The following is a 22,717-nucleotide window of genomic DNA, read 5'->3' on the forward strand; positions in this document are numbered from 1 at the left end:
AGCCTGCCACTTAATTTATCACACGGCAAAGACAAAGGCTTTTCTCTCTGCTTCTGTCGCTTTTCAAAAGCCCTGACTCCTTTTTATGACAAACTCAGTTTGCAGTTTAATTTAGGACTTAAGTCCCTGGGTGCAGAAAAGCAAGCAGACAGGAAGTGAGAAGATGGTACTGCAGCCAGACAGGCACACAGGCAAAGAAGCCTGAGAAGCAAACAGCGGGTGCAAGACGCGTCCAGGCTGGCGGTAAGTACTCTCAGAGAGAGACAAGAACGCAGACAGGTGTCATGAAACTCAAGCAGCCAGGCAGCCAGGCAGGCGAATGGGTAGGCAGGCAAACAGGCAAAAAAGTAAGCAGGAAATGATATAAAATATAGGAGATATCACACTATTGCAGGTAGGCATTCACACACACTAGCAGTTGTAGTAGGCTGAGCAGTGCTAAATCAGGAGAACCAGAGAAGTGTGGGAGTGTGAGAAGGTCTGGAGTCTGCTGGGCAGTGGATTGAATTATATACTGCCGTTAGGGCAGGAGTTCGGTAGGCGGTGGAACCTGAGTATATACTGTTAGCAGCGTGGGTAATAGTGCGTCCACAGCCTCAGCGGGGCCTCAGTGCCTCACAGAGGAGCTTTAATACACACACCCAGAAAAACAGCTAAACAAACAGATTCCTGCTTTGACAAAGACAGGGAAGACAAGCAAGTGTGTTGTTCTGAATGTGTGTGTGTGTCTGTGTCTGTGTGTGTGTGTGTGTGTGTGTGTGTTTAAGTGTGTGTAAAACTGCAAGTGACCCTGATGCCGTGGTGATGCTTCCTGTAGCACTGACCGGCGTCAGTGCTCCATTAATTAAAGAGATGATGCGCTGGCAGGTGGCTTCACGGCCCACACTGGTAATTGGCCCCCTTCTTCCCACTCTCTCCCCCTAGAAAATCACCCATCTCTGCCTTTTCTTTTCTTTTCTCTGCCTCGTTCCCTCCTCCTATCTCTCGTTCTCAGAAACGTGCCAGTGGGCAGGCAGAAATGCAAGACTTTGTGAAATAATGATTAGAATGGATGGAGATGAAGGGAAAGGAGTTGCACATTTTCCCACAAGCCTCTGATGGTCGGGGAATGCTGTTCGCCTTCAAGCGTCATACGACGCAACGGGAGTTTACTTTAGACAGCCACAATATGAGGAGCCAGTGCAGCAGTCATTAATGATGTGGGGAGGGGACAGAGCTGTACTTTGACAAGTTTCTGCATGTGTATGCGTATGCTGTGTTTTTTCAGCGTGTGTGTGTGTGTATGTGTTTGCACATGGGCACAAGTGTAAGTATCTGAGTATGAGAGACATTGGAGGACAAGAGAATTTGCATTTATGCAAGTGAGACTTGAAGTGAAAGTGGAAAAAAGAACCTTCTGTGTGTCATGCGTGATGAGACAATAAAGGTTGAGAAACTCTGAAAGGTAGGTGTCTGCGTGTGTGTGTGTGTGTGTGTGTGTGTGTGTGTGTGTGTGTGTGTGTGACTCACCACGTCACTGGGCAGGTTGTGCAGGTCATCAAAGGGACTCTCCATGGTGTTGGTATCCACATTCAGAATGACCACATCCTCCAATGATCGACTGCGTACCTTCTAAAAGAGAAAATGTGCAGTGTTATCAGCAACAGTACACTGTCTCACAATACTGAACAAATCTCCACCTGTATTATTATTAAAACATGTCAAATGTATGTACAAGTTCGTATATAATTTTTTTTAAAAAGTGTCTGTTTTTGCATAATAAGTTATTATAAAAATCTGATCTTGCAAATTTTTTTTCAAACTGTACATGTTTGCTTTTTTGTTGTACCTTAAAGCAATTCATTATTTTAATTTATTTTTTTTTACAATACTTATTATACTGAGAGATTCCTGTGTGTTTGTCATATATTGGTTCATGAAGTAATAAAGAAAATGTAATTTTGTTAACAATTAAATCATGAAATTAAGTTAACATTTTAAAATCCCTGGTTTGGCCCAAATGTGTTTCCCAGCAGACACAGTCATTGATGTCCTGAAGCACCAGGAAGGAGAAAACACAGCGGTCACATTTAAAAAAAAAAACACTGTCATTGCACTCCTTTACGATTAAAAATGAAAAATGGCGTGTAGGAAAAGAAATATTAGAACATCTTTACTATAACACACAGACTCACAAAATGAAGAACGACACTGAGAGGAAACATTTGGATTGCACAAACATTTTCCACTGCACCAAAACCTCATACATCAACAACAGCACAGTGATGCTGTGCTGTGCTGTGTGCATCCTGATGGCGACAAATTCAACAATTATTTCAGTGTGGTGCAGGATGCAGGCAGGTGTCGGGGGGTGGGGGGGAGACAGCATAGTGTGTGAATTTCTAGTTTGTCACTTTTGTGACAGCCTGTGCAGTGGAGGCTCACATGCTGATCTGGACTAATTATGTAGTGGTGGAAAGGGGGTCTGTCACGGATGCAGAGTGTGATAAATACTGCCACTGCCGCAACTGTCAGACAAATATCACACACACACACACACACACACACACACACACACACACACACACACACACACACACACACACACACACACACACACACACACGTGCATTATAACATATGCATTTGCAAAATTACACACACACACACACATACACACACACACACACACACACACACACACACACACACACACACACACACACACACAGAGACAAACACTTCCATACTAACACTTACACACGAGTGCAAATATGCGCGTGCTTGCAGCATGCATTCATACACGACAGCAGTGCTGGTGACCCCCCAGCCAACACACAGGGTTTAACAATGAAGTAGAAAAGCTCTTTGTTTGCAGATGCTTTTCTGCCTTTCTCTCTCTGTCTTTTGTACTTCTGGTTAAGAATGCTCACAAGCAAGAGAGGGAGATAAAGAGAAAAAAACATTCTGTCAGTTTTTTTGATTCGATGTGTTGGAGGTGCCAAGAACTGCCTTACAGAAATTTAAAATATTTCACACCAAAATTAAGAGCACATTTTACCATAGCAGGTGCAGCATTACTATATACATTTACAGCATCTTCCATAAATGTTTTTATTTATTTTTTTTTTTTTAAAGAAAATCCATTGACCAGGACCCTGAAATTCATGATATATATATCTGAATAAAATTAGGAAACATCCTCATTTAACTGTTGATGTACAGAGTTTGTACACATATATACTTCAATTTGCAACAGCGTGTATAATTATGCACATAGAGTAGAATGATGTACATTTATATACATGCACATTCATATGCATACACATCCCCACAGATTAAGTGACGTACCTCCAGCAGACTAAGATGAACTCCCACAAAGTATGGCATGGGGGCACTGTGGATGAAGAGAGGAAAACAAAGCTGTGAGCAATATCAATATCAGATGGTTACATGCAGTAAAGAAATATTTATGGAGGCTTCACCAGAACAGCACATTTCACACACGCTTCTGAAAAAATAAAAACTTTGATGTTGAGGATACTCTTTCATCAACAGATTAGTCTGCAGAAATGTATTAAATTACTGTTCTGATATTTGATTATTCTTTAGCTATTCACGACATGACCTGACTGTGATATCGCTTGTAATAGCATCTGTGATTAACATGTTACAGACTGAATTATTAATTTGAAAAACAAAAATAAAGACAAATAAATAAATAAAATACTAAAAGACCTAAAAATAAGAAAAACTAAGACTATTTTAAAAGTAAAATCTTTTTTTTTATCATTGCTGGAAATTAGATGAAAACTATTGCACCACAACAGATGTGCGGTGGCTGTATTGAAAACAATCAAAACTGTATATTTTAATTCGGCTGCACATGTCATAATATAAGCATAACACAGGCAACAAAACTGACTATCATCCATATGTTGTTTTAACCAAATCATATTCGCTGACTATTCCGAATTATTTTATCCCTCTCAAATTGGTAAAACAACTATAAATTAACTGGTGTGTGTAGCAGGACAAACCAACACATCTGGTGTTACTGTTTTTTAAAGAGTTGAAGTTACCTGGTAAAACAGAGAACAAACAAGTTTCTCCTTCATTCTGCTGCTAATGAGTAGTTTTGATTTTCAGTCACTGAATGTGTTTCCAAGTGGTTTGTCCATTAAATTATCCAAAATTGTCCCACATCAGTATGCATAAATTTACCAGGAAAGACATTACAGAAAAAATACACAGCATAATGTTGCAACTGTTATTAGTACTACCTTTCTAATGATAAAAATAATATTATCAATGAAAATAACTGTCTTTGCAAGACATTTAATGGAGTTTTCCTCTGACAAAGATGGTAGATGCAGGAAGTACGGAAAGACTTGGAACACGGTCGAGAAAGCTAAAGGGTAGAAGTGTCAAAAGTTTTCTTTTTATACTAAAAAAATATACTTTGCATGGTTATTATTGTTTAATTTATACTTTACGTCATATTTATCTTCATACTGAAAGTTACTGGCAAGGAAAGGTTGAATCATAAGAGTATGATTCCCATCTACCATGATGAATAAAATCAACAAAAACAGTCAAATAATAGAAACCTTTTTTATGATGAGGTTTACACAGGCAGCAATAATCGAATAGCTTTGGGTCAGTGTATTCCTGGCCAGAATGATTCAGAAGCCACAGGCTTGTAATCAACTTAAAGCAACAGCAAAACAAACAGCAGGCCTGTAGCTCGGCGCTGTAGCTGCTGTCCTCTCTGTTTTATGAATATACATTACTGACTTTCATGAACATTTACACAGAGATACATGCGCATATAAAGACCAGCATGCACAGAAAGTCACATGTATCGTACACACACACACACACACACACACACACACACACACACACAGCATGTAATATTATTTAGTTATCTAATCAGTGCTTGGAGAACACCCATGTGATTAAATAAGATAACGATGAGTCTTCACAGAGTGTTGAAAATCACATTTTACTGTCAGTGATGAATAGCTTCTCAAAGCTGATGTGTCCCTCATGGTGAAGCCCTGTACTGTACAAGCTATCAGCACTGATTCCACAAAAAACAGCTCCTTTTACATAAGCTGACTTCCCCACTCTGCGTTTTCTTTTAACATGTACAGATCTGAAGTTGACCTGAACGCACGTAGGTTTGTAGATGAGCTGTTACTTCTGCTCTCCATTCAGTTTCAATCAAGTCCATTCAGATTTGTAAGATTTGCGTTGGATGGGTGGTAATGAACCCCTGAGAGGGCTCCGATGATGAGAGCGTGGAGCTAGCACTGGCATGAAATATGGAGCAAGGTGATCTGGGTTGTTCATTATGTTGAGGGGCCGCACAGGAGAAGGCGCACCATGAGAGGAATCGTGAGAACCACTCCAAGAATGGGTGGGAGAATGTGTGAACATGTGCATCTGCAATTTTACACCAAGGTTTTAGCGGTAGAGTTCAGTGCATGACCAGCACACATGGCGTGGTATGTGTTTACGTGCACTATGTGTCAGGCGTGCGTGCGTGTGCATGTGTGTGTGGGAAAGTGGCTGGAAAATGAGAGAAAGAAGGACAGAAAGTGGCAGAAGAGAAACAGGGAGGTGTAAACATTTATTATGATGATCCTGACTGTGTGTGTGTGTGTGTGTGTGTGTGTGTGTGTGTGTGTGTGTGTGTCTTTCAGAGGTGGTCAGCCTTACCAGCAATAGTCCAGAAGATGCGGGGGCAGTACAGGGATGAAGATGTGCTGCCAGTACATGGGGAAGAGCAAAGCAGCCGCACCGTGGACACATGCAGTTAACTAGAGAGAAAGAAAGAGACAAGGCGACAAAGTCAACATAACTTTCCATGACAACACAAATACTAAGACAAAAATACCCTTCTGTGCTTCTGTGATTGATTGATTTCACTCCTAAGAACTGCCCCTTGGAAAGAACAGCCGCAAACTGAGAAAAGAATATAATAAATTTGCATTAAATACACTGTTATTCTTTCTTTTCTTGTTTCTATTGCATTTCTACAACTTATTTAACAAGGTTTCTACACTGCCAAGGTCTATAGAGAACAACAGCTCTACTTCCATCCAAGCAATATCCTCTTAATATCCTGTTTTTAAAAAAATGCACACGTCTGATCAAGCTGGTTCATGTTGCGATGCCTTTTACTGATGCGTTGATGTACTTTGATTTCATTGACTTATCACTGACAAACATGTTGTGAGCCTTTAACCCTGCTCATAGACAAAAGCCCTCAGAAACACATGGTACACTGACGTGCCTAGTGCTGCTGTGATAGTGATGAACACACGACCTGCAAGCTATTGTCGAAAGGAAGAGAAGAACTGAGACTGAGAGCTGGAGATCAACCAGTCGACAGGAGCCTGTCTTTAACCTCGTGACAGAAAAACAGCGGAGGAGAGGAAGATCGATGAAGAGGTGAAAAGAAAAGTATAGAAAAGACTGACATGAGGAAAGGCAGCAACTTCTTTACACACACACACACACACACACACACACACACACACACGAAGCCAATGTTTCCTCTACACTGATTCTGTTGTGGTGTGTCATCACTGCAATAATATCACTACTATCGCACATGCCAATCTGAATTAAAAAATTATTTAAAGTACAGATTCATGCATCTTTTGAACACAAAAATGAGCGCAAATACCGTCCCCGTGTTCATAATTAACTGCTTTTCAATTCAACGTCAAAGTAAGAATTGTGCTGCGACCTGCACAAAAGCAACAAAGGGAGCCCAAAACAGTGCTGACAGTAACCATAAAAATCAAAATTACCCCAACTACTATGACTAGGAAATTAAAGAGAAAATATGGAATAATTAACCTCTTTTTTTAACAAATAATGAGAAGCAATCACATGAAGATGACATTCCTTTTCAAAGAAGCTCTCTACATTGTCAAACCAACATTACACATAAAATTAAAGTCATTGTCTCACAGTGTCTTAAAGCAAGCATCCCCCTCTTGACATCCCATCTCATGAAAACCTAGCTATAGTAATGACCTGCAACACACACACACACACACACACACACACACACACACACACACACACACACACACACACACACCACACACACCCACACACACAACAACACAACGCACACACACACACACACACAAGGCAGGAGAAAGAGGCTTTAGCTCATCCCCCAGATTAAAATAACATGATTAAATATGGAAAGAGAACAGAGGTCTGAGGGGCTCCTGCGGGACTTCATTAGGGCAAATTGCCAAAGAATGAAACATGAGTTAGCCAAGAGAGACTGCGGGCTAGGCCAATACCGCCGGGACCCCGGAGCAGCAGCCGCTGTTATACTGCTGCAGCTTCATAGTCAATGTGTGAAGCGGACACACACTATCACACACACAAGCACAACTACCAGGAGACCCCCTGCTCACTGACACACACAGTGTCACAATTGACCGGCCAAAAGTGGGCGAGCTTGGCGGCTGAAAACCACCGCCGCCAGAGAAAAAGAAAGAGGGCCCCACCCCTCGCAATCCACCCAAACATCAAGCCTGGACATCTGAAAGGCTCACGACAAAAAGTGTGTGTGTGTGTGTGTGTGTGTTTGTCTGTGTCCATGTGCCTCCCTCCCTGCATGTTTAACTGCATCCATTTTTCATATCGGCCAGAAGAAGAAAAAAAAAAAAAGCAATGATCTTTTTTTTTTTGTCTCTGTGCAATCTCTCATACACCCAGTCCCACAATAGTTAGGACTTAATCAACATTTAATTGGTGTCTTGCTCTGTGTATCTGCATATGCATATTTACACTGCCTGCCGTCTTCAAATAAAACACAACAATGCCACGCTCCTGTCAGGATTAATTCCCTGGCAAACAGTTTGTTTTTATTGTTAATTCTGAAAATAAATCAATGCTATGAATATTAATGTGTGGAAGTGAAGCACTTGGTGGAAGAGATACCATCAAAACCAACACACCCTTCTCCCTTTCCTAAAGCAATGACGGTAACAGGCCATTAAATTGTGATGAAGAGAGGTCAGCAAACCGGCTACGGGTATACATACACACATATGTACACGTGTCACGCACGTGCACGCACGCACGCACACACACACACACACACACACACAGCAGAGAGCCAACAGGCGAGTGTATTCCTCCTCGGGGAGTGCGAGACAAGCCCCAGCCATTCGCTGATACCAGGAGGTAATGGCACAGAACACCTCGCTAACCAACTCCAATTATCTCCACCAGGCCTCAAGGTGAGTCCCCCAACTGGCATGATTTACTCTCAGGTTGAAAGGGAAAACAGGAGTCTCTCTCCCTCTCTCTCTCTGTTTCTCTTCTTCTCAGGCTGGGTGGCTGGCTTCAGGGAGTTGGCCGAGAGGGGAAGGGGGGGTGTGGGGGGTGTACTGAAACTAAGATAATGATTTATAAAGCAAATCTAGATTTCTGTTTTCTTTTATTTCCTATCTCCAAAGCGATGGAGGTGGCAGTGTGCCTGAGATAAGGTAACTTGGAGGGAACTGCAGAGGAATAGTTCACATATTTGCTTCTCTAATTCAGCTTAATACAAATCCCTGTGTCCTTGTTAAGGCTTTAGAACGAATGAGGCAAAAAGTAAAAGGAAGATAAATTGGAAAAAAGAGAAATTGTACTCCTCTTTTTTTTTTCTTCATTTAAAGGGGGGCTTCACATGAGAGTGGGTCATGAGAGGCTAAGGCTGATAAAATATTTGCCAGGCTGATAAATAATAGATGAGTGGAGCCAAATGGCTTACACGCTCCACAAAAGACCTGGGTGCTTAATATTCCATTCAATGGAGAATCACAGATACAGTCCCCAAGAACAAATACAGGATTAGGTGCTGGGTCCAGTCCTCGGGGACCAGGGCTCTGCCTGGTAATGAGGGGCTGCCTGCCTCTCACACTGGGTGTGTGTGTGTGTGTGGGTGTGTGTGTGTTGCGCCTTCCTCTGAGAGAAGCTAACCGATTATACAGCGACAGCCTGCTTCAAAAAACAGTCAAGGTCTTTGGTTCTGCCCTGAGAGCTTTCTTAGTGCGCTGTATCTGAGACAGAAAGTGTCCATACTAACACTGGTTTTCCCAGATCCATTCAATGACACTGAAGGAAGAAGAGACAGAAAGGGAAAGACGGGGAGACTTCAAGACATGAAGAGGAGGAGGTGATAGTGGGAGAAGAAGGAAGAATGAAGAAAAGAGAAAAAAATTTGCATTGCAACTTTGAAGTAGGTAGAAATAAACCTAAGCTCTGAGGTCACACACCAGGTTTGTCAATAACGTGGTCTGAGTGTGAGTCAGCAGCTTTGTTTCAATTCCAGACAACATACGAATAGTATACAGTATGTACTGCATATTCAATGTTTTTGCCTATTGTTAGTTAGTGTACAAAAAATACTTCCAATACTTTTCCAATACCAATACAAAAACGATACGTGTGCGCTGTTGGATGTCAATCAAACGGCACCTTTGGAATGCCACTGACAATTAAACTTCACAAAAGAGACATTAAAATGTTTTTCCAAAGATTTAAGACTTATTTTTTTGTTCTCCGCTGTGTTCACAAAGCTCTTTTACCGTCATTAACAATTTGTTTAAATAATTTCCAGCTGTGAGCAGCTACTCTGTTTCCTTTGTGCATTGCATTGCGGGACAATAATGTCCATCAACAGCACACTCTGTTTTTGGTGTGCGCACTTGTGTGACGGAGTACTTAATTTTGTTTGTTTGTTTTTGTTTGTTTGTTTTGTGAGCATACCACATAGTTCAAACACTCTAAAAAATTAAGTATGAATAAAGCTAATATGATTTTTATACAGGTAAATTACCAAATTATGACACACAGATAAAAGAAAAATGTTAATTATATGTGGGCTGCAAACAAACTATATTCAGCCATATTCAGATGAGCTTGTCCCTCTACATTCCTGAACATCAACTCAGCCCTTCAACAGTGATGTTTCCTTAAAGAACTAGACCCACCAGAGACCTCAGATCTTCTCAACACTGCAACTCTGAGCTCTGCAGACTCTGTCAGTAAGCAGTGTGTTTCCACCCACACCATTCCTCTTTACCTGAGCAACTGGACATGTTGAAGTGAAACACAGACAGAAAAGAGAAACAGCTACTGTGGGGGCCTACACACACCACTTTCACATATTATTTTACATATAAAAGGGGCAATACAAAGGTGATTGTGAATATAGCCAGCACCCATTCTCTCTGCTTACATGCTCTTCTCAGATGAAGAAACTAATTGCATGTGTTAAATTACAGGGAGGGCAGAGTGCGAGACAAATAGCTGCTGCTGAAGGCAATGGAATTCAATTTGACAGGAGGAATGGCATCAACAGTGTTGTTCTTGACCTCCTCACACCAGCCTTAAACACTCATTTCCCCTCCACAAGCCTTTCCTTCCAACTCTGTCCCTACGCACTCTCCAAATCCTTATTTCCCGGTCTCATTTTCATCCCAATTCTTCATTCCTTATTCTGTTTTCCCCCTCTCCTCCTGCTGTCCTTCTGTCCGTTGCCACCTCTCCCTCGTTCCTCATGTTTGTTTATCGCTGTGTTAGCCTTTCCCTCTCCCCTCCCCTGCACCGAGTAAGTCGCCAATTACCTGCGCTCTTCTTTTCCCTCTGTTGACAAACACTGATGTCAGGCCCGGCACAATGCAGGTGTGCCACAAACAAGTAGGTGGCACAGGGAGAGAGAGAGGGGGCACACAGGACAACGCAGGTAACAGCTAACGCCAGGCCTCCCACACATGCACACACAGTCACCGACTCGCTCACAGAAAGACATACGGCATAAGGCACAAACACCTGTGAGTGCGGAAGACACACACAAACAGATGCATGCAAAAAAAAAAAAAACACACACACACACACACACACACACACACACACACACACACACACACACACACACACACACACACACACACACACACACACACACACACACACACACACACACACACACACACACACACACACATGCAAACACCAACAACATGCACGTATGCACATACACGGCCACAGTGGCACAACACAAACGTTAAGTCAGACACATGGCATGGGGCTGAGATAAGTCTATTGAGGGGAAGGGAGGGGAGGAGGGGGGAGAATGTCCCGATGTTCTGCGGATGCCCAACAACAGAGAGAGACATTAAGACACCCAGGAAGAAGGAGGTAAAGGCAGAGAGAAAGAGAGGTGCAGACTGCAGAGTGAGTGAGAGACAGATGGACAGAAAAATAATATGTCAGTGAGCAGGAATAACTAAGACAGAGAGAAATAGAGAGAAGTCAGGGAAAGAGAGGAGAGGAAGAACAGAGGAAAAGGCAGGAAACAGAGAGACAGCTGGCACTCTAGGGCATGGTGGATGGATAGCTCCTTGTTAGCATAGGCCTGACAGGCTGATGAGAGGGCTGCTGTCAGCTGGTGCTGGGGCCGAGCTGTGTGAGTTTGGGCGATAGGCAGGGCAGAGGCTGGGCTCGAGAGCTGGGGGGCCTCGGCAGATGAAAGACACGGAGGGCGGTGGGGCGATGGTGGTGGTGGTGGTGGTGGTGGTGGGGGGTGGGTCCTCCCAACTGACTAGTTAGAGGAAGGGCCGATGCAGCCCTATTATACGGCCCTGTGACAAGGCTGCACGCTCGGCTGGCTCCCGCCCCTGCGCCACCGCCGACCGGCCTTTTAAAACAGTGGTACCATTCACCTCTGGTCACGAAACAGCAATAAGTCAACTGACGCATTGTTGTAAGATCATGATTTATTCCTTTGCTGTTGGCTGCTTGCGAGACGCGCCGGCCATGTACCGACAGACTGACACAGTGGGTTCACCGGGGGCTTTAACACAGGCAGCACCTAGAGCAGGCAGAATAAATGCAGTATTTCTGTGTGTGTGTGTGTGTGTGTGTGTGTGTCTTTCGCTCTCTCGCTCTCTCTCTCTCTGCTCTTTCCTTTGCCTGTTTCTCTCTGCTTGGCTGAGAGGCTGGACAGGCGGAGGTGGTGAAAAGCAGCTGGATGGTACTAACGATGTTACTAACAATACCCTCTCTCATACATCCTCTATCTGTGGCAAGCAAACTATAGAAATATTACCTGTCTATCCAGTGACTGCTAACACTCACTTTAACAAACATTTTGACAAACTCTGACATTAATTATATATTTCTCATCCTTTAAGATATTTGATCACAAGACAGTGGTGTGGATAATGAGCTGCGCTCTTTTCAGTTAAGTACATATACATAACTGGCTTCAAGAATCATGGCAGCCATTTCCACCTGAACTAGGAGGTCAATCTTCCAAACAGCAAAAAATAACGCATCACAGGAGCAGTAATAACACTAGGCCTGCTAGTAATCCCAGTGGAGATGTGAAAATACCTTTGTACTACAGTGCCTGACATATATCGCTACCAAACCAAAACACCTCTCCCCGAGGAAGATGGATGGATAGACAGATGAGTGGATGAAGGATTGCAGAGGATAAAAGGCTCACAGAGGTAAAGGTCTGACGTGGAAGCTCTTAAAATATCCTGTCGGCATATATTTGTTAAAAAAACAAGCCAAGATTTGTCTCTGAGCCGCAGAAAACTGTAAATCACAGACTAAAATCACCTCCACCCCCTCTTCCTTCTAAAAAGAAAAACACCTTCACCCTTGAGTCTGATAATTTACATCGTGTAACCCTTGTGTCACAGCACTGTGTGTTGCCTATACCCTGAGTGGAAGTGCTACTGGTCTGAAGAGCTGAGGGGAGACAGGTGAAACTCTCTGAGGGCTGGGTAATTTTTTACAGCTCATGCTGATTATAGCTCCTATGGGATACCTTGGTACAGTCTCCCCCAGAACCCATCACCACCACAGGCCCCTCCGGCTGTTCAGTGTTCTGCAGCCTTGTAGATACAGAGGCAGGACCAGCTACACTACAGATACAGATAGGACTTGGATGACATCACTTCCCTCTTCCATCTCATCTGTCATAAACATTTGCCTCTGCCTCATCAGTCTCAAAGATAACAGGGGGAGGATGGAATGAGGAACAGAGGGAGGAAGGGGGGAGAAAGACATAGAGAGATTTCCTCCCTCATGCAGACAGAAGTGACTTTAAATTATGTGAGCGAGCTAAGACACGTAATAACGGATAATTTAAGGCTTTGTGGCCATTAATATGTTGCAGTTACAAGACAAACAGTCAAATATAATCCAGCCTTAGTACGGATTTCACAGCTTGTCAGAGCTTGGCGATAGTGCGGCTGTCTTGACTGCAGGATGCCAGGGTGGGGATGGGTGGGGGGCTGGGGGCTGGGGGTGGGGGTGGGGGGGTGGGGGGGGTGCGGGGGGGGATCAGTTCAACTCACTCCGTACATGAAGCATAGCCATGTCAGATAAATATTCTCATCGTGCTACTTAGGGTTTGATATCCTGCTGGAATATTGATGAAGAGAATCATGTTCAATCTAGGAAGCAGTCCCAACATTTGAGCTATATACTTTTTTGGCAGAGTACTTCGATATCTGAATTTGACATGAAGCCAAAAATCGCAACTGTGACTCTATGACTGTAAATTAGCAACATTTTCTCATATTGATATAATTCTTTGGGGATGCAGGAGAGGTAGCGTGCAAGAATCCCACAGTATCTAACATGGCAAACTGAAAACACAAAGTGTAACATTTCATGACTGAAAGCTTCATCAAAACTTGAATGAAATGTTTAGGAAACTTATGCCAACACATACACCAACAATGTTTTGACATTACTCATCCTTCAAGTAGTTGGGATGTTTTAACTGTTTTCTAACCTATTTCCCCCTCGTGTCTGACAGGGCAGAGCTGATAACTGACTGCAGCGGAGAGAATGGACTCACAGTGCTAAGCTTGCTTGAGGTAATGATGATGCGCCGTTCGTGCAGCATACTGGCGTAGAGCTGGAGCATGTTGTTGACGTCCACAGCCACAAAGTACTCTGTCAGGTTCCTCTGGAGATAGACAGGAACAGAAGGATATTGCAGGTACATAATAAACTGTCTTTGCTTGCAGTAAAGTGTCAGTGCTACAGACGGTGAGAGTGCCACAGTGTGCCATAACGAGAGACATGCAGTACTGGATGGAAAAGGACTTGGACTTCCACCACGGCACATATTATATATAAAAAAAAAAGTGGACAAAAAGTACAGATTTAAATGACATTTCTGCTTTTATCCATACATTATAGTCATGTTTAGAAAACTGATACAGTATCAATCAATATTGCTTAAAACTGCCAGACTGATTACTGTTTTCCTCTGGTGTCACTTGCCATTAAGACTAAAGATGATATGCGCTACCAAGATTTGGGAAGACTTGGGATGATATGAGCTACGATTTAAATACTCAACAAAGAACATGTGTTCAGTTTGAATCCTCTAATACCCATGGTGATCACTGAACTTCGACATTAAAAGTACAAGCACCACAGGAGATAAAACTGAAACAAGAGGATGATGCAATAATTTCAAAAGGTGACAAGTGTATCTGATTAAAAACGATTAGAGGCAGAGATTTCTAGAGGAGAGGGATCTCTCTTTGTCTCCTTCGGTCTCTTTTCTTTTCTTTTTCCATGAATACTTACACTCTCAGGGATAGTTGGCAGTCCATTGATATCCGGGGCGATGAAGTAGGAGTGCTGCGAAACACAAACATGCGGGAGAAAGAAGAGGGAAGGTCACAAGTGAAGCATACCACTCACACAGAAGAGAATGAGGGGAAGAGGGGGGAAAAAGGCCGTTCACTTTGTTCTATGATTTATGGCTCATCTTCAGCTCTGTCTATATGAATTGCTGAGCTGGTGTCTGAACTGTGGCAATGCTTTTATCAGGCCTACAGAACAGAGAAAGCTCAATAGCAGCTCAGCTCCCCATAGACACAGACTGGGGTGATGTCTCCGGTGGAAAACTGGAGTCTTTATTTAAGCATTAAAAAGGCTTGTGGAGCACCAAGACACAGACAAAAGTATACGTGCACGTGTGCGCACGTGTGCATCCACACAGACACACACTCACAGGTTGTTTAGTGGATCACAGGGCTGCCTGTCTCACTTTGGGAGAGCAGGGCAGGTTCAGTGTTCAGATCAAAGGGGCCTGAGAGAGGTGCTGTTTGGAGACAGGTAGACAAACCACCAACTGAAACACACCATCATGTCTCTCTCTCTCTTTCTCACACACACACACACACACACACACACACACACACACACGCTCCTGTATCCTTAGTACACCTGTGTTTTTCTGGGCCTTCACTCGACCATCTGTTGCAGGTCTTCACTTAAATCAACTGTAGTGTGTACAGTAGATTCTCTTACACTACAAACACAGTATTTAAAGTAAAATATTACAATTTATTCATCTGTACAGGGTCTACACTTGTGACTACTACTGACTTGTTTTGCGAATTGTTGTACTAATAATGTCAGGCTCGCACATAGTGTTTGCTCAAATGTTAGAAAATTTATTTAATTTGTGGCCCCTGTGGGAGGAAGAATGGTATCCAACACCTGAGAGTTGGTTGTAATAAGCCATTATGTTTATGACCTAAGGCTGATAATTAAACACTTCTTCTAATTTTTATAACTGCACATGAATGCACCTCTGTGGCACCTTAGTCAACATGCATTAAATAGAAAAACATCTATTCAAAAATATAATTTAAATGGCGGCCAATTAATTTCAATCAATATAAGACAAAGTGACAGTTACACATTATATCACAAACAACATAATCAAGAGTATGCAAACATGGAAACCCATTGTAAACCAGCAACCCCACAGAAAGTATCACCACCGAGAGGGAAAGATGTCTCTGATTTAAGAGACACAAGAACACAAGAGAGGACAGAAAGCCCCACCCATCAGTCAGAAAGAAGATAAATGGAAATTTAAATCCATGACAATGGAAAAATATCAGCTTAATGTCTGAAGCAAAGTCACAACAATTTGTTTTAATGCGACATGATACATGTTCAAAAAGTTGGACTTTATTCAGTGCCATTTGAAACAGTGCTGGGTTAACCCTAAGCCATGGCATTATTCAGCTGACTGAGTCAAGGTTAAACATAAGCACCTATTACTACATAAAGTGCTGCTGATCTGACCAGTATTGTTCTGGTGCCTGACACTGAAATTTCCCTAAATCATATATTCATTCAACAGTTTGAAATTTCTACCAATTGCTAAAAATTCCATTTCCACTAGTAAAAAGACTTATGCTAATTAGTCTTTGAGCAAATAAATCACTAAATGTAATAATTAAAAAGAAATAACAACACATAACCAAGCACTTTTTGTCTGTTGTTGACTTTGGAATATTAAGTTCAATGTAAAACAAACTAAAATATTTTACTCCCTAAGTGCACATGTATTAAGTGTGAAAACTGAAAAAAATTAACATGAGTAAACAACTGTTATATTCCCAAATGAGGGTCATTGTTGTAGTCGAATGAAGCTTAGAGTAGATAAACATGTGGCACAAATAAACACTAAATTGGAACCAACATCCAAGGCTTTGCCTTTTGATTTTATTTTCCTGGGCAAAAGATATACGTTCACAAATGTAGGATTTGTCAACTCCCACGCGCCATTCCTTTATGGTAAGTGAATTTGTGGAAATGTTTGACTTATTACAGCCATATTTTATGCATATTTTATACAAATGTGAAAATCTATCTACAAAAAAAAATACACTATTATTCTTGACATGGCAGTTAAAGAAGTCAAAGTCCTACTCTAAATTCAGTCCTGAACATGCATGCAATGTAAGAATTTTGGTAGAATAAGGTCTCTTCCACCCTGTTTCCAGCAGCAACACGCTAAATATACATGTTTAATATACTAGTTGATGTTATGTTAAAAATATGAATTCTTGGCAGATCAAAAATTTCCACCATCAGCCAACCAATTGTTTTATTTACACGAAGCTTTTTGCCCGTAAGCAAGATGGAAGCAAAACCACCAGGTTTTTCTGCCCTAAAGTAATGTGAGCTGGGAAATGAAGAAGTATTTAATGTTTTTATTTTGTTTATTCTGATGATTTATTCTGATTTCAATTACTGTGTCTTGGGTAAATTTTGAATTGCTTTGCCACAGAATTTTCTTTTTAGGGTATATTGCTTGGTTTGTGTATATACTGTAGCTCAGAAGCAGAGGTAGGCTAGTTAGCATTGCAAGTAACTTCTGCTACTGCACAAATAATCGGAACATTTATTACACACGTATAACTACATGAAATACTACAAGGCTAGACAGCTAATGAACCTCAGGGATTAGCTGTATGGATTTTTTAGTACAAAAATACTGAATAATTGAGACTGTATTGGCTTCATTTTTTTTAATCAAATTGTGTGGACAGCAAGCGTTGTTAAAAATCTTTGTTTCAAAGTTATGTTTCGTAAACCTATTCGTAAACCCACTGAAAAGAATACAGGATAAGGATAATTAAAAGTAAATAAGCCAAACAAATAAATTATTGTAAAAGATCAGGGACTTTGGGAAATACATTTGAGGCTAAAGATACCCCCTGTAACTGCCACACGTACATTAAAGTATACCGTACAGTATAAATCTCTCGGTACCTCCGTCTTTCTTTTCCTTCTGTCTGCTAAATAATGTTTCCTTCCCTGTTGGTCGACAAATTTGTGGCATTGTGATAATCACAAGCCATGCTCCTTAACTCAACCCAGGCTTTCATTGGCTGTTTGCTTGCTTATCTGCTTTTTTCTTGTTCTTTCAATCACATGTTTATATAAAAACAGTGAAAGTGGGTTAACTGGAAAGGCATCAAGGAGATTTTTTGAGCACAATTGCGTTTGCTTTAAACATAAAGAGAGGGAAAAAAAAACTTTTGATATTCAGAGAGAGAATATAGCAGAGTGGAATGGCATTAATCATTTACAAAGTTTGATTGTTTTCCAGAGGAGAAGAAACATACACCAAGGCCCAGGATAGTTTGTTTTTGTTATATTTAAAAAGATAGCGCAGCTTATTTGGCCAAATTGGAAAGCCGTGGCTCCCATGCGATTAGTACAGCAGCAGTTTCATATTTCACAGCAGCCTCCTTCCCTCCTCCCAACTCTGCTGTTCACTCATTCCCCTCCACTCACCGGCTCCTTGCTTTGCCGATCTCGCAGTACTTGCCCAGTGGCAATATACAACTGCTCATTCTTGCACAATAAGATAGGGAGAGAGAGAGAGCAAAACAGGGTTCACACATGAAAGGGGACAATGATCCTTCTTCTTGGCTGCCATGATAAAACAAAAACCACTCTTTTAGGGAATAATTCTGGTTCATCAATTAAATATCAAACTAGTGGCTTCTACAGAAAAGAGATGAAGCTATCACCTCTGTTCTCCGGGGCTTCTTTTCCAATGAAGCTCAGAGATTCAGATGAAAAGGTTTAGTTCGCATGGAGAGCTGATAAAAATTTAAAAAAAAACTGACACAAAGAAAAGATAAATCACAAGGAATCTTAATTGACCTTGTTAACCTTCATAGAGATATATCGATTACCTCATATTAGTCGTGTTACGCTGTATATTCATCTGTGTAATTAGATGCGTATCCTTCAGAGACCTATGCCGCAGAAAAGACCCAGAGTTGCTTCTTTAATTGGTTCAAAAAAAGGAGCCATGGTTTTCAAGGACAGAGGCTAACACTGAAACTCTTTTGATCCCATTACGGTGTAAGTCTTTGCAACTCAAGATATTAGTGAACAAAATACTGAGAGTGTACCAGTCCCATTGAAAACCATTAAATTCTACTTATATAGGACAGGTTTATGGTAGCTAAAACTGTTTAAGAGTGAGTGTTTTATGTACGAGCTGGAAACACACAAGGAGAGATTGTGTCAGAGTTAACGCAAACACAGGCCGACTTTGAGGGACCTGGGATCATTAAGCCATTTCAGTGCTTGATAAGCAGGAGACATGATGAGTTGTGAAAGGAGCCTTCAAGTTTAAACATGTCCAGCTCGAGCTTATCACACAAAAACCTGTTAGTGCCACTTCTTGTTTCCAAACAGAGTGTCAGTGGTGGGCCCCTCTGTGTCTCTCTGTTCATACCTAGTGTATCCTAACCTCTTCCTGCTCTCCACTTTCTGTCTGCTCTGCTGCTCCCTCATTTATCTCCTCCATCTCAACCTCTTTCCTTTGTTGATCTCTCCCCATTTCTGCCTGTCTGCCCTATTTTCTTTTTGTCTGTTTTCATGCCATCTTTGTCTCCTCCTCTCTTCTTTGTGTCAATTTCATTTTAGTTCTCATTAGTCCTCAATCTTTGTCTCCACTTTTTTTCTATTCCACCTCTTGTCTTTAGTATCTTTCGCTCTACTTTTAACTACTTCAGCCATCATCTCCTCTTCTTCTCTACAGTCTCCTTCCTGATGCAAGACACTCCTAGAGTAACCTGGCCCTCTCTCCCTCTTTCTCTGTCTACCCTCAGTTGTCTTGCCTCTGATAAGGGGGGATATAAGATCTATACCTACCACACTCAGGTTGACTGGCGTGAAGGGCTTTGGCACAGGCAGATCATAGAGAGAATTCAGCATGTCATTCAAGTCATTTTCCTGCGAGAGAGAAACAAATAACAAAAGAAAGAAAAACATAAAAACATAGGACACATGAATTTTATTTACTTATGGTGTTGATGTCACGAGTTATGTGTCAATCTTAGCAACAGTGTTGGGACAGGCACTGCTGCAGACCAGAGGGCAATCCTGCAGCGAGGCCTGAAGGGCTCCAAAACATCCGACTGACATATGTTTAACGAGCAATGCTGAGGTTAAAAGACGGCTGAGCGTAGGGCTGCAGACGCTTATTATCCAGCAGCGTTGATTTACGGCCGAGAGCGGGCTGTCAGTAATTAAGCAGGGGTCTATGCTCTAAAGACAGGGGCTTTAAGAAGCCGTCAGAGAGCTTGCTTGACCACAGAACAGGCCCCGAGATTATTCTTCCAGCATTTATGAGCTCCACGACAAGACTGTTATTTACACTCTCGAGCCACTAGCTGGAAAACTGAGGGGGACAAAACTTTGCAACTTGTATTTAAACTAAACTAAACTACTGTGAACACAGAGGTTGGGCACTGTTTGTTTTAGCTTCTTTTTCTGTTGCCCTCTCATAGAACTTTGTTTTGGTCTTGGCAATGAGCTGTTGCTTGTTTGAGGAAATGTGCATGTTGTGTGAGTCTGTTTATGTGTGTGTGTGTGTGTGTGTGTGTGTGTGTGTGTGTGTGTGTGTGTGTGTGTGTGTGTGTGTGTGGCATGTGTGAGCCAAAGAGAAAAGGAAACTCAAGAGGAATGGGCGGCAATATACAGTAAAGAGAAGAAGAAGGGTGGGAGGAAGGGGTGTTAGGGTGTGTGCAATCGAACAGCCTCCTGTCATGAGAGGCTCAATGCTCACACGCATGGTCAGCAACACGGCCTGGGGAAACAGTTCATTTACCCTTCGCCTTAAACCCTCATCGCTCTTCTGTCTTCCCTCGTCTGTCAACATCTCCCTCTCGACTGGAACGGACAGCGGGGTAAATAGAAACCAAATCATGCACACTAACACTTCAGTCACCCAGGATTTCCAGCAATCTTTCTGTCTTTCTTTCCCTCACTCTTTCCCCACACACAAACTGTCCTATTCTGCTCGTCTCTCTCTATATATTCGATTATCCTGCTGAATTCCTTTCAGTCACAGAAGTGCGTGTATGTTTATGCGATTGTCTACTTTAGCGAGACTCTTAGTCCTGATCACTGCTCTCTGAGGGTCTCTGAGGGAAGCAGTGACTACATGACAATTGAAAGTGGTCCCAAAGCTCTCTGCTCTCTCTCCCCTTGCTCTGTCTTCCTCCCTCCTTCTTCCTCTCTCTTCAGTCTAAACATGGGAACATCACCTACACCCTCTGCGCTAGACGCTGCACATCTCCCCAGTTTGTTGCATATTTTACATTTCTCCTCCCTTTGCTAGTACAATGCAGTGAATAGTCAGGGGAAAAGACTTTTGTGAAATGCGAGCGTGTGTGTGTGTGTGTGTGTGTGTGTGTGTGTGTGTGTGTTTTTTTTTTCTTAACGATTTGTTTTCCAGTAAATCATCAGGAATAACTTCCAGTGTCAGATCAGCGTTTGGTCTGTGAAATGTCAACATTGTTGCTGCTAACAACAGAAGCCAAGTCAAGCCCAAGACGGCGAACAAAACTTGCACACAAAAGACAACATGCAGCATGCAGAGGAAGAACAGAATGGAGGAAAATATCTTACCACAGTACCGTTTCAAATACACAAAACTGTACGATTGTCTCTCAGTCAAATCATGCTACCATGTCTTATTGTCATATTATGTACTGGTAAAGCACTTATTGTACATAAAATGCTCAACGATACATAAGGAGTCCAAAAGAGATCAGTACCTGTTGTTTCGTTAGGTAGTCTGCCAGCGTGTTTAGCAGCTTGTAGTAGATTTCAAACCACGGTAGATAACTGGAAGAGACAGAGAAACAAAGGTATATATTAGAACTCCGTACAAGCAAAAATTATTTCATCATATACAATAAACAAATCAAAGCAGATTAGTGTGTAATGTATAAATCAGTATAGAGTCCATTCCTGCTGGATGTAAAAGTGCAACACACGCAGAGGGATTCAGTTCCTTGAAAACTTTTTGTGTGTCATTATCCGAGCTTTGTCACAGTGTGTATAAATAATTTCACTATCTGCTGGACAGCGCAAAAAGTCTGACTGGATTTATGTACTGGCTAATGTCAGTGAGCTAATGCTTCAAACATCAAATGTATACAGGACATTGAAAAATGTATTTTGTTCCCAGAGACAGCTGCTCCAAAGCACACTCCAAAGTCATTCAAAAAAAAAAGGTAAACGCTATCTAGTCCTTATTTTGACATTCTTCGTAACCAGGGCTCTCTGCATGCTATGAATTCCTGTCATGTCTGCTCTTTCAGCCAATAGGAAGGGAGGATAGAAGAAAAAAAAACACAATAGATTTTAGATTCTTTACCAACAAAAAAAACAAAAAAAACACCATAGCTTTCATGTGATGCGGAGGGATGCTATGGTTTACAAGCATGCTGCTCCCAGATGCACAGGCTTAACAAAAATGCAGCCCAAGATGCCTCCTGCCTCCCCCCTTTTCTCCACCTCCTCTTCCTCCTCCTGCCCCTCTCTCTGCTTCTTTTCATGCCCTTCACATATTAAAAAAAAATCTTTGCCTTATGTAATTAATGTAAAATAAATAAATTCATTAACAAGCTCAAAATAATTTATACTGCAGTGTTTGTGCTAAAGCTAATCACTAAGTACACCCACCATAAGCTAAAAGCATCTGCAGCATGGCTTTCTTTACAAAGTTGACATATTCTTGGCCAAGTCGACTTGCTTTCTTGGTGGAAGATGGCCAACATTTTCTTTTGGCATAAAAGCTGTGAGGGCTCAGTTCATTTAATGTTATGTAATCAAATAATAAAAACATGGTGTCCTATCAAGGTATTGAATTTCTATTTAGTTTGGGGTTTAAACATGCAGGTTTGAACATTGCATGAATAATGATTCTGGATAAGGACTTCTTAGCATTGCGATGAAATAAACAGAAACTCCCATTAATGTTTCATTAACTTGCCGAGATGCAAGGGTTGAAAAATAAATTAGTGGCCAAATGAGCCAG

At 41.8% G+C, this 22,717-nt stretch overlaps 1 protein-coding gene across 2 annotated transcripts in view; it reads right to left on the bottom strand.

Annotated features, from left to right (window-relative positions):
• The window catches only part of LOC111223617 (DENN domain-containing protein 1B-like), a 104,025-nt gene that overhangs the window by 36,056 nt on the left and 45,252 nt on the right, over positions 1 to 22,717 (bottom strand). Inside the window, exons 6-13 of one of the 2 annotated variants that reach the window (XM_022747877.1) lie at positions 21,450 to 21,519; positions 19,540 to 19,620; positions 18,163 to 18,222; positions 14,641 to 14,694; positions 13,898 to 14,008; positions 5,707 to 5,807; positions 3,331 to 3,376; positions 1,510 to 1,611 (exon numbers count right to left, since the gene is read on the bottom strand). In XM_022747877.1, coding sequence (XP_022603598.1) covers positions 1,510 to 1,611; positions 3,331 to 3,376; positions 5,707 to 5,807; positions 13,898 to 14,008; positions 14,641 to 14,694; positions 18,163 to 18,222; positions 19,540 to 19,620; positions 21,450 to 21,519 — 625 coding nt within the window. The remainder of the gene's footprint in view (positions 1 to 1,509; positions 1,612 to 3,330; positions 3,377 to 5,706; positions 5,808 to 13,897; positions 14,009 to 14,640; positions 14,695 to 18,162; positions 18,223 to 19,539; positions 19,621 to 21,449; positions 21,520 to 22,717) is intronic. The other variant, XM_022747944.1, reaches the window with a different exon arrangement.

This window comes from Seriola dumerili, unplaced genomic scaffold (assembly GCF_002260705.1).
Source record: "Seriola dumerili isolate Sdu_G_001 unplaced genomic scaffold, Sdu_1.0 BDQW01000002.1, whole genome shotgun sequence".
Classification (NCBI taxonomy): domain Eukaryota; kingdom Metazoa; phylum Chordata; class Actinopteri; order Carangiformes; family Carangidae; genus Seriola; species Seriola dumerili.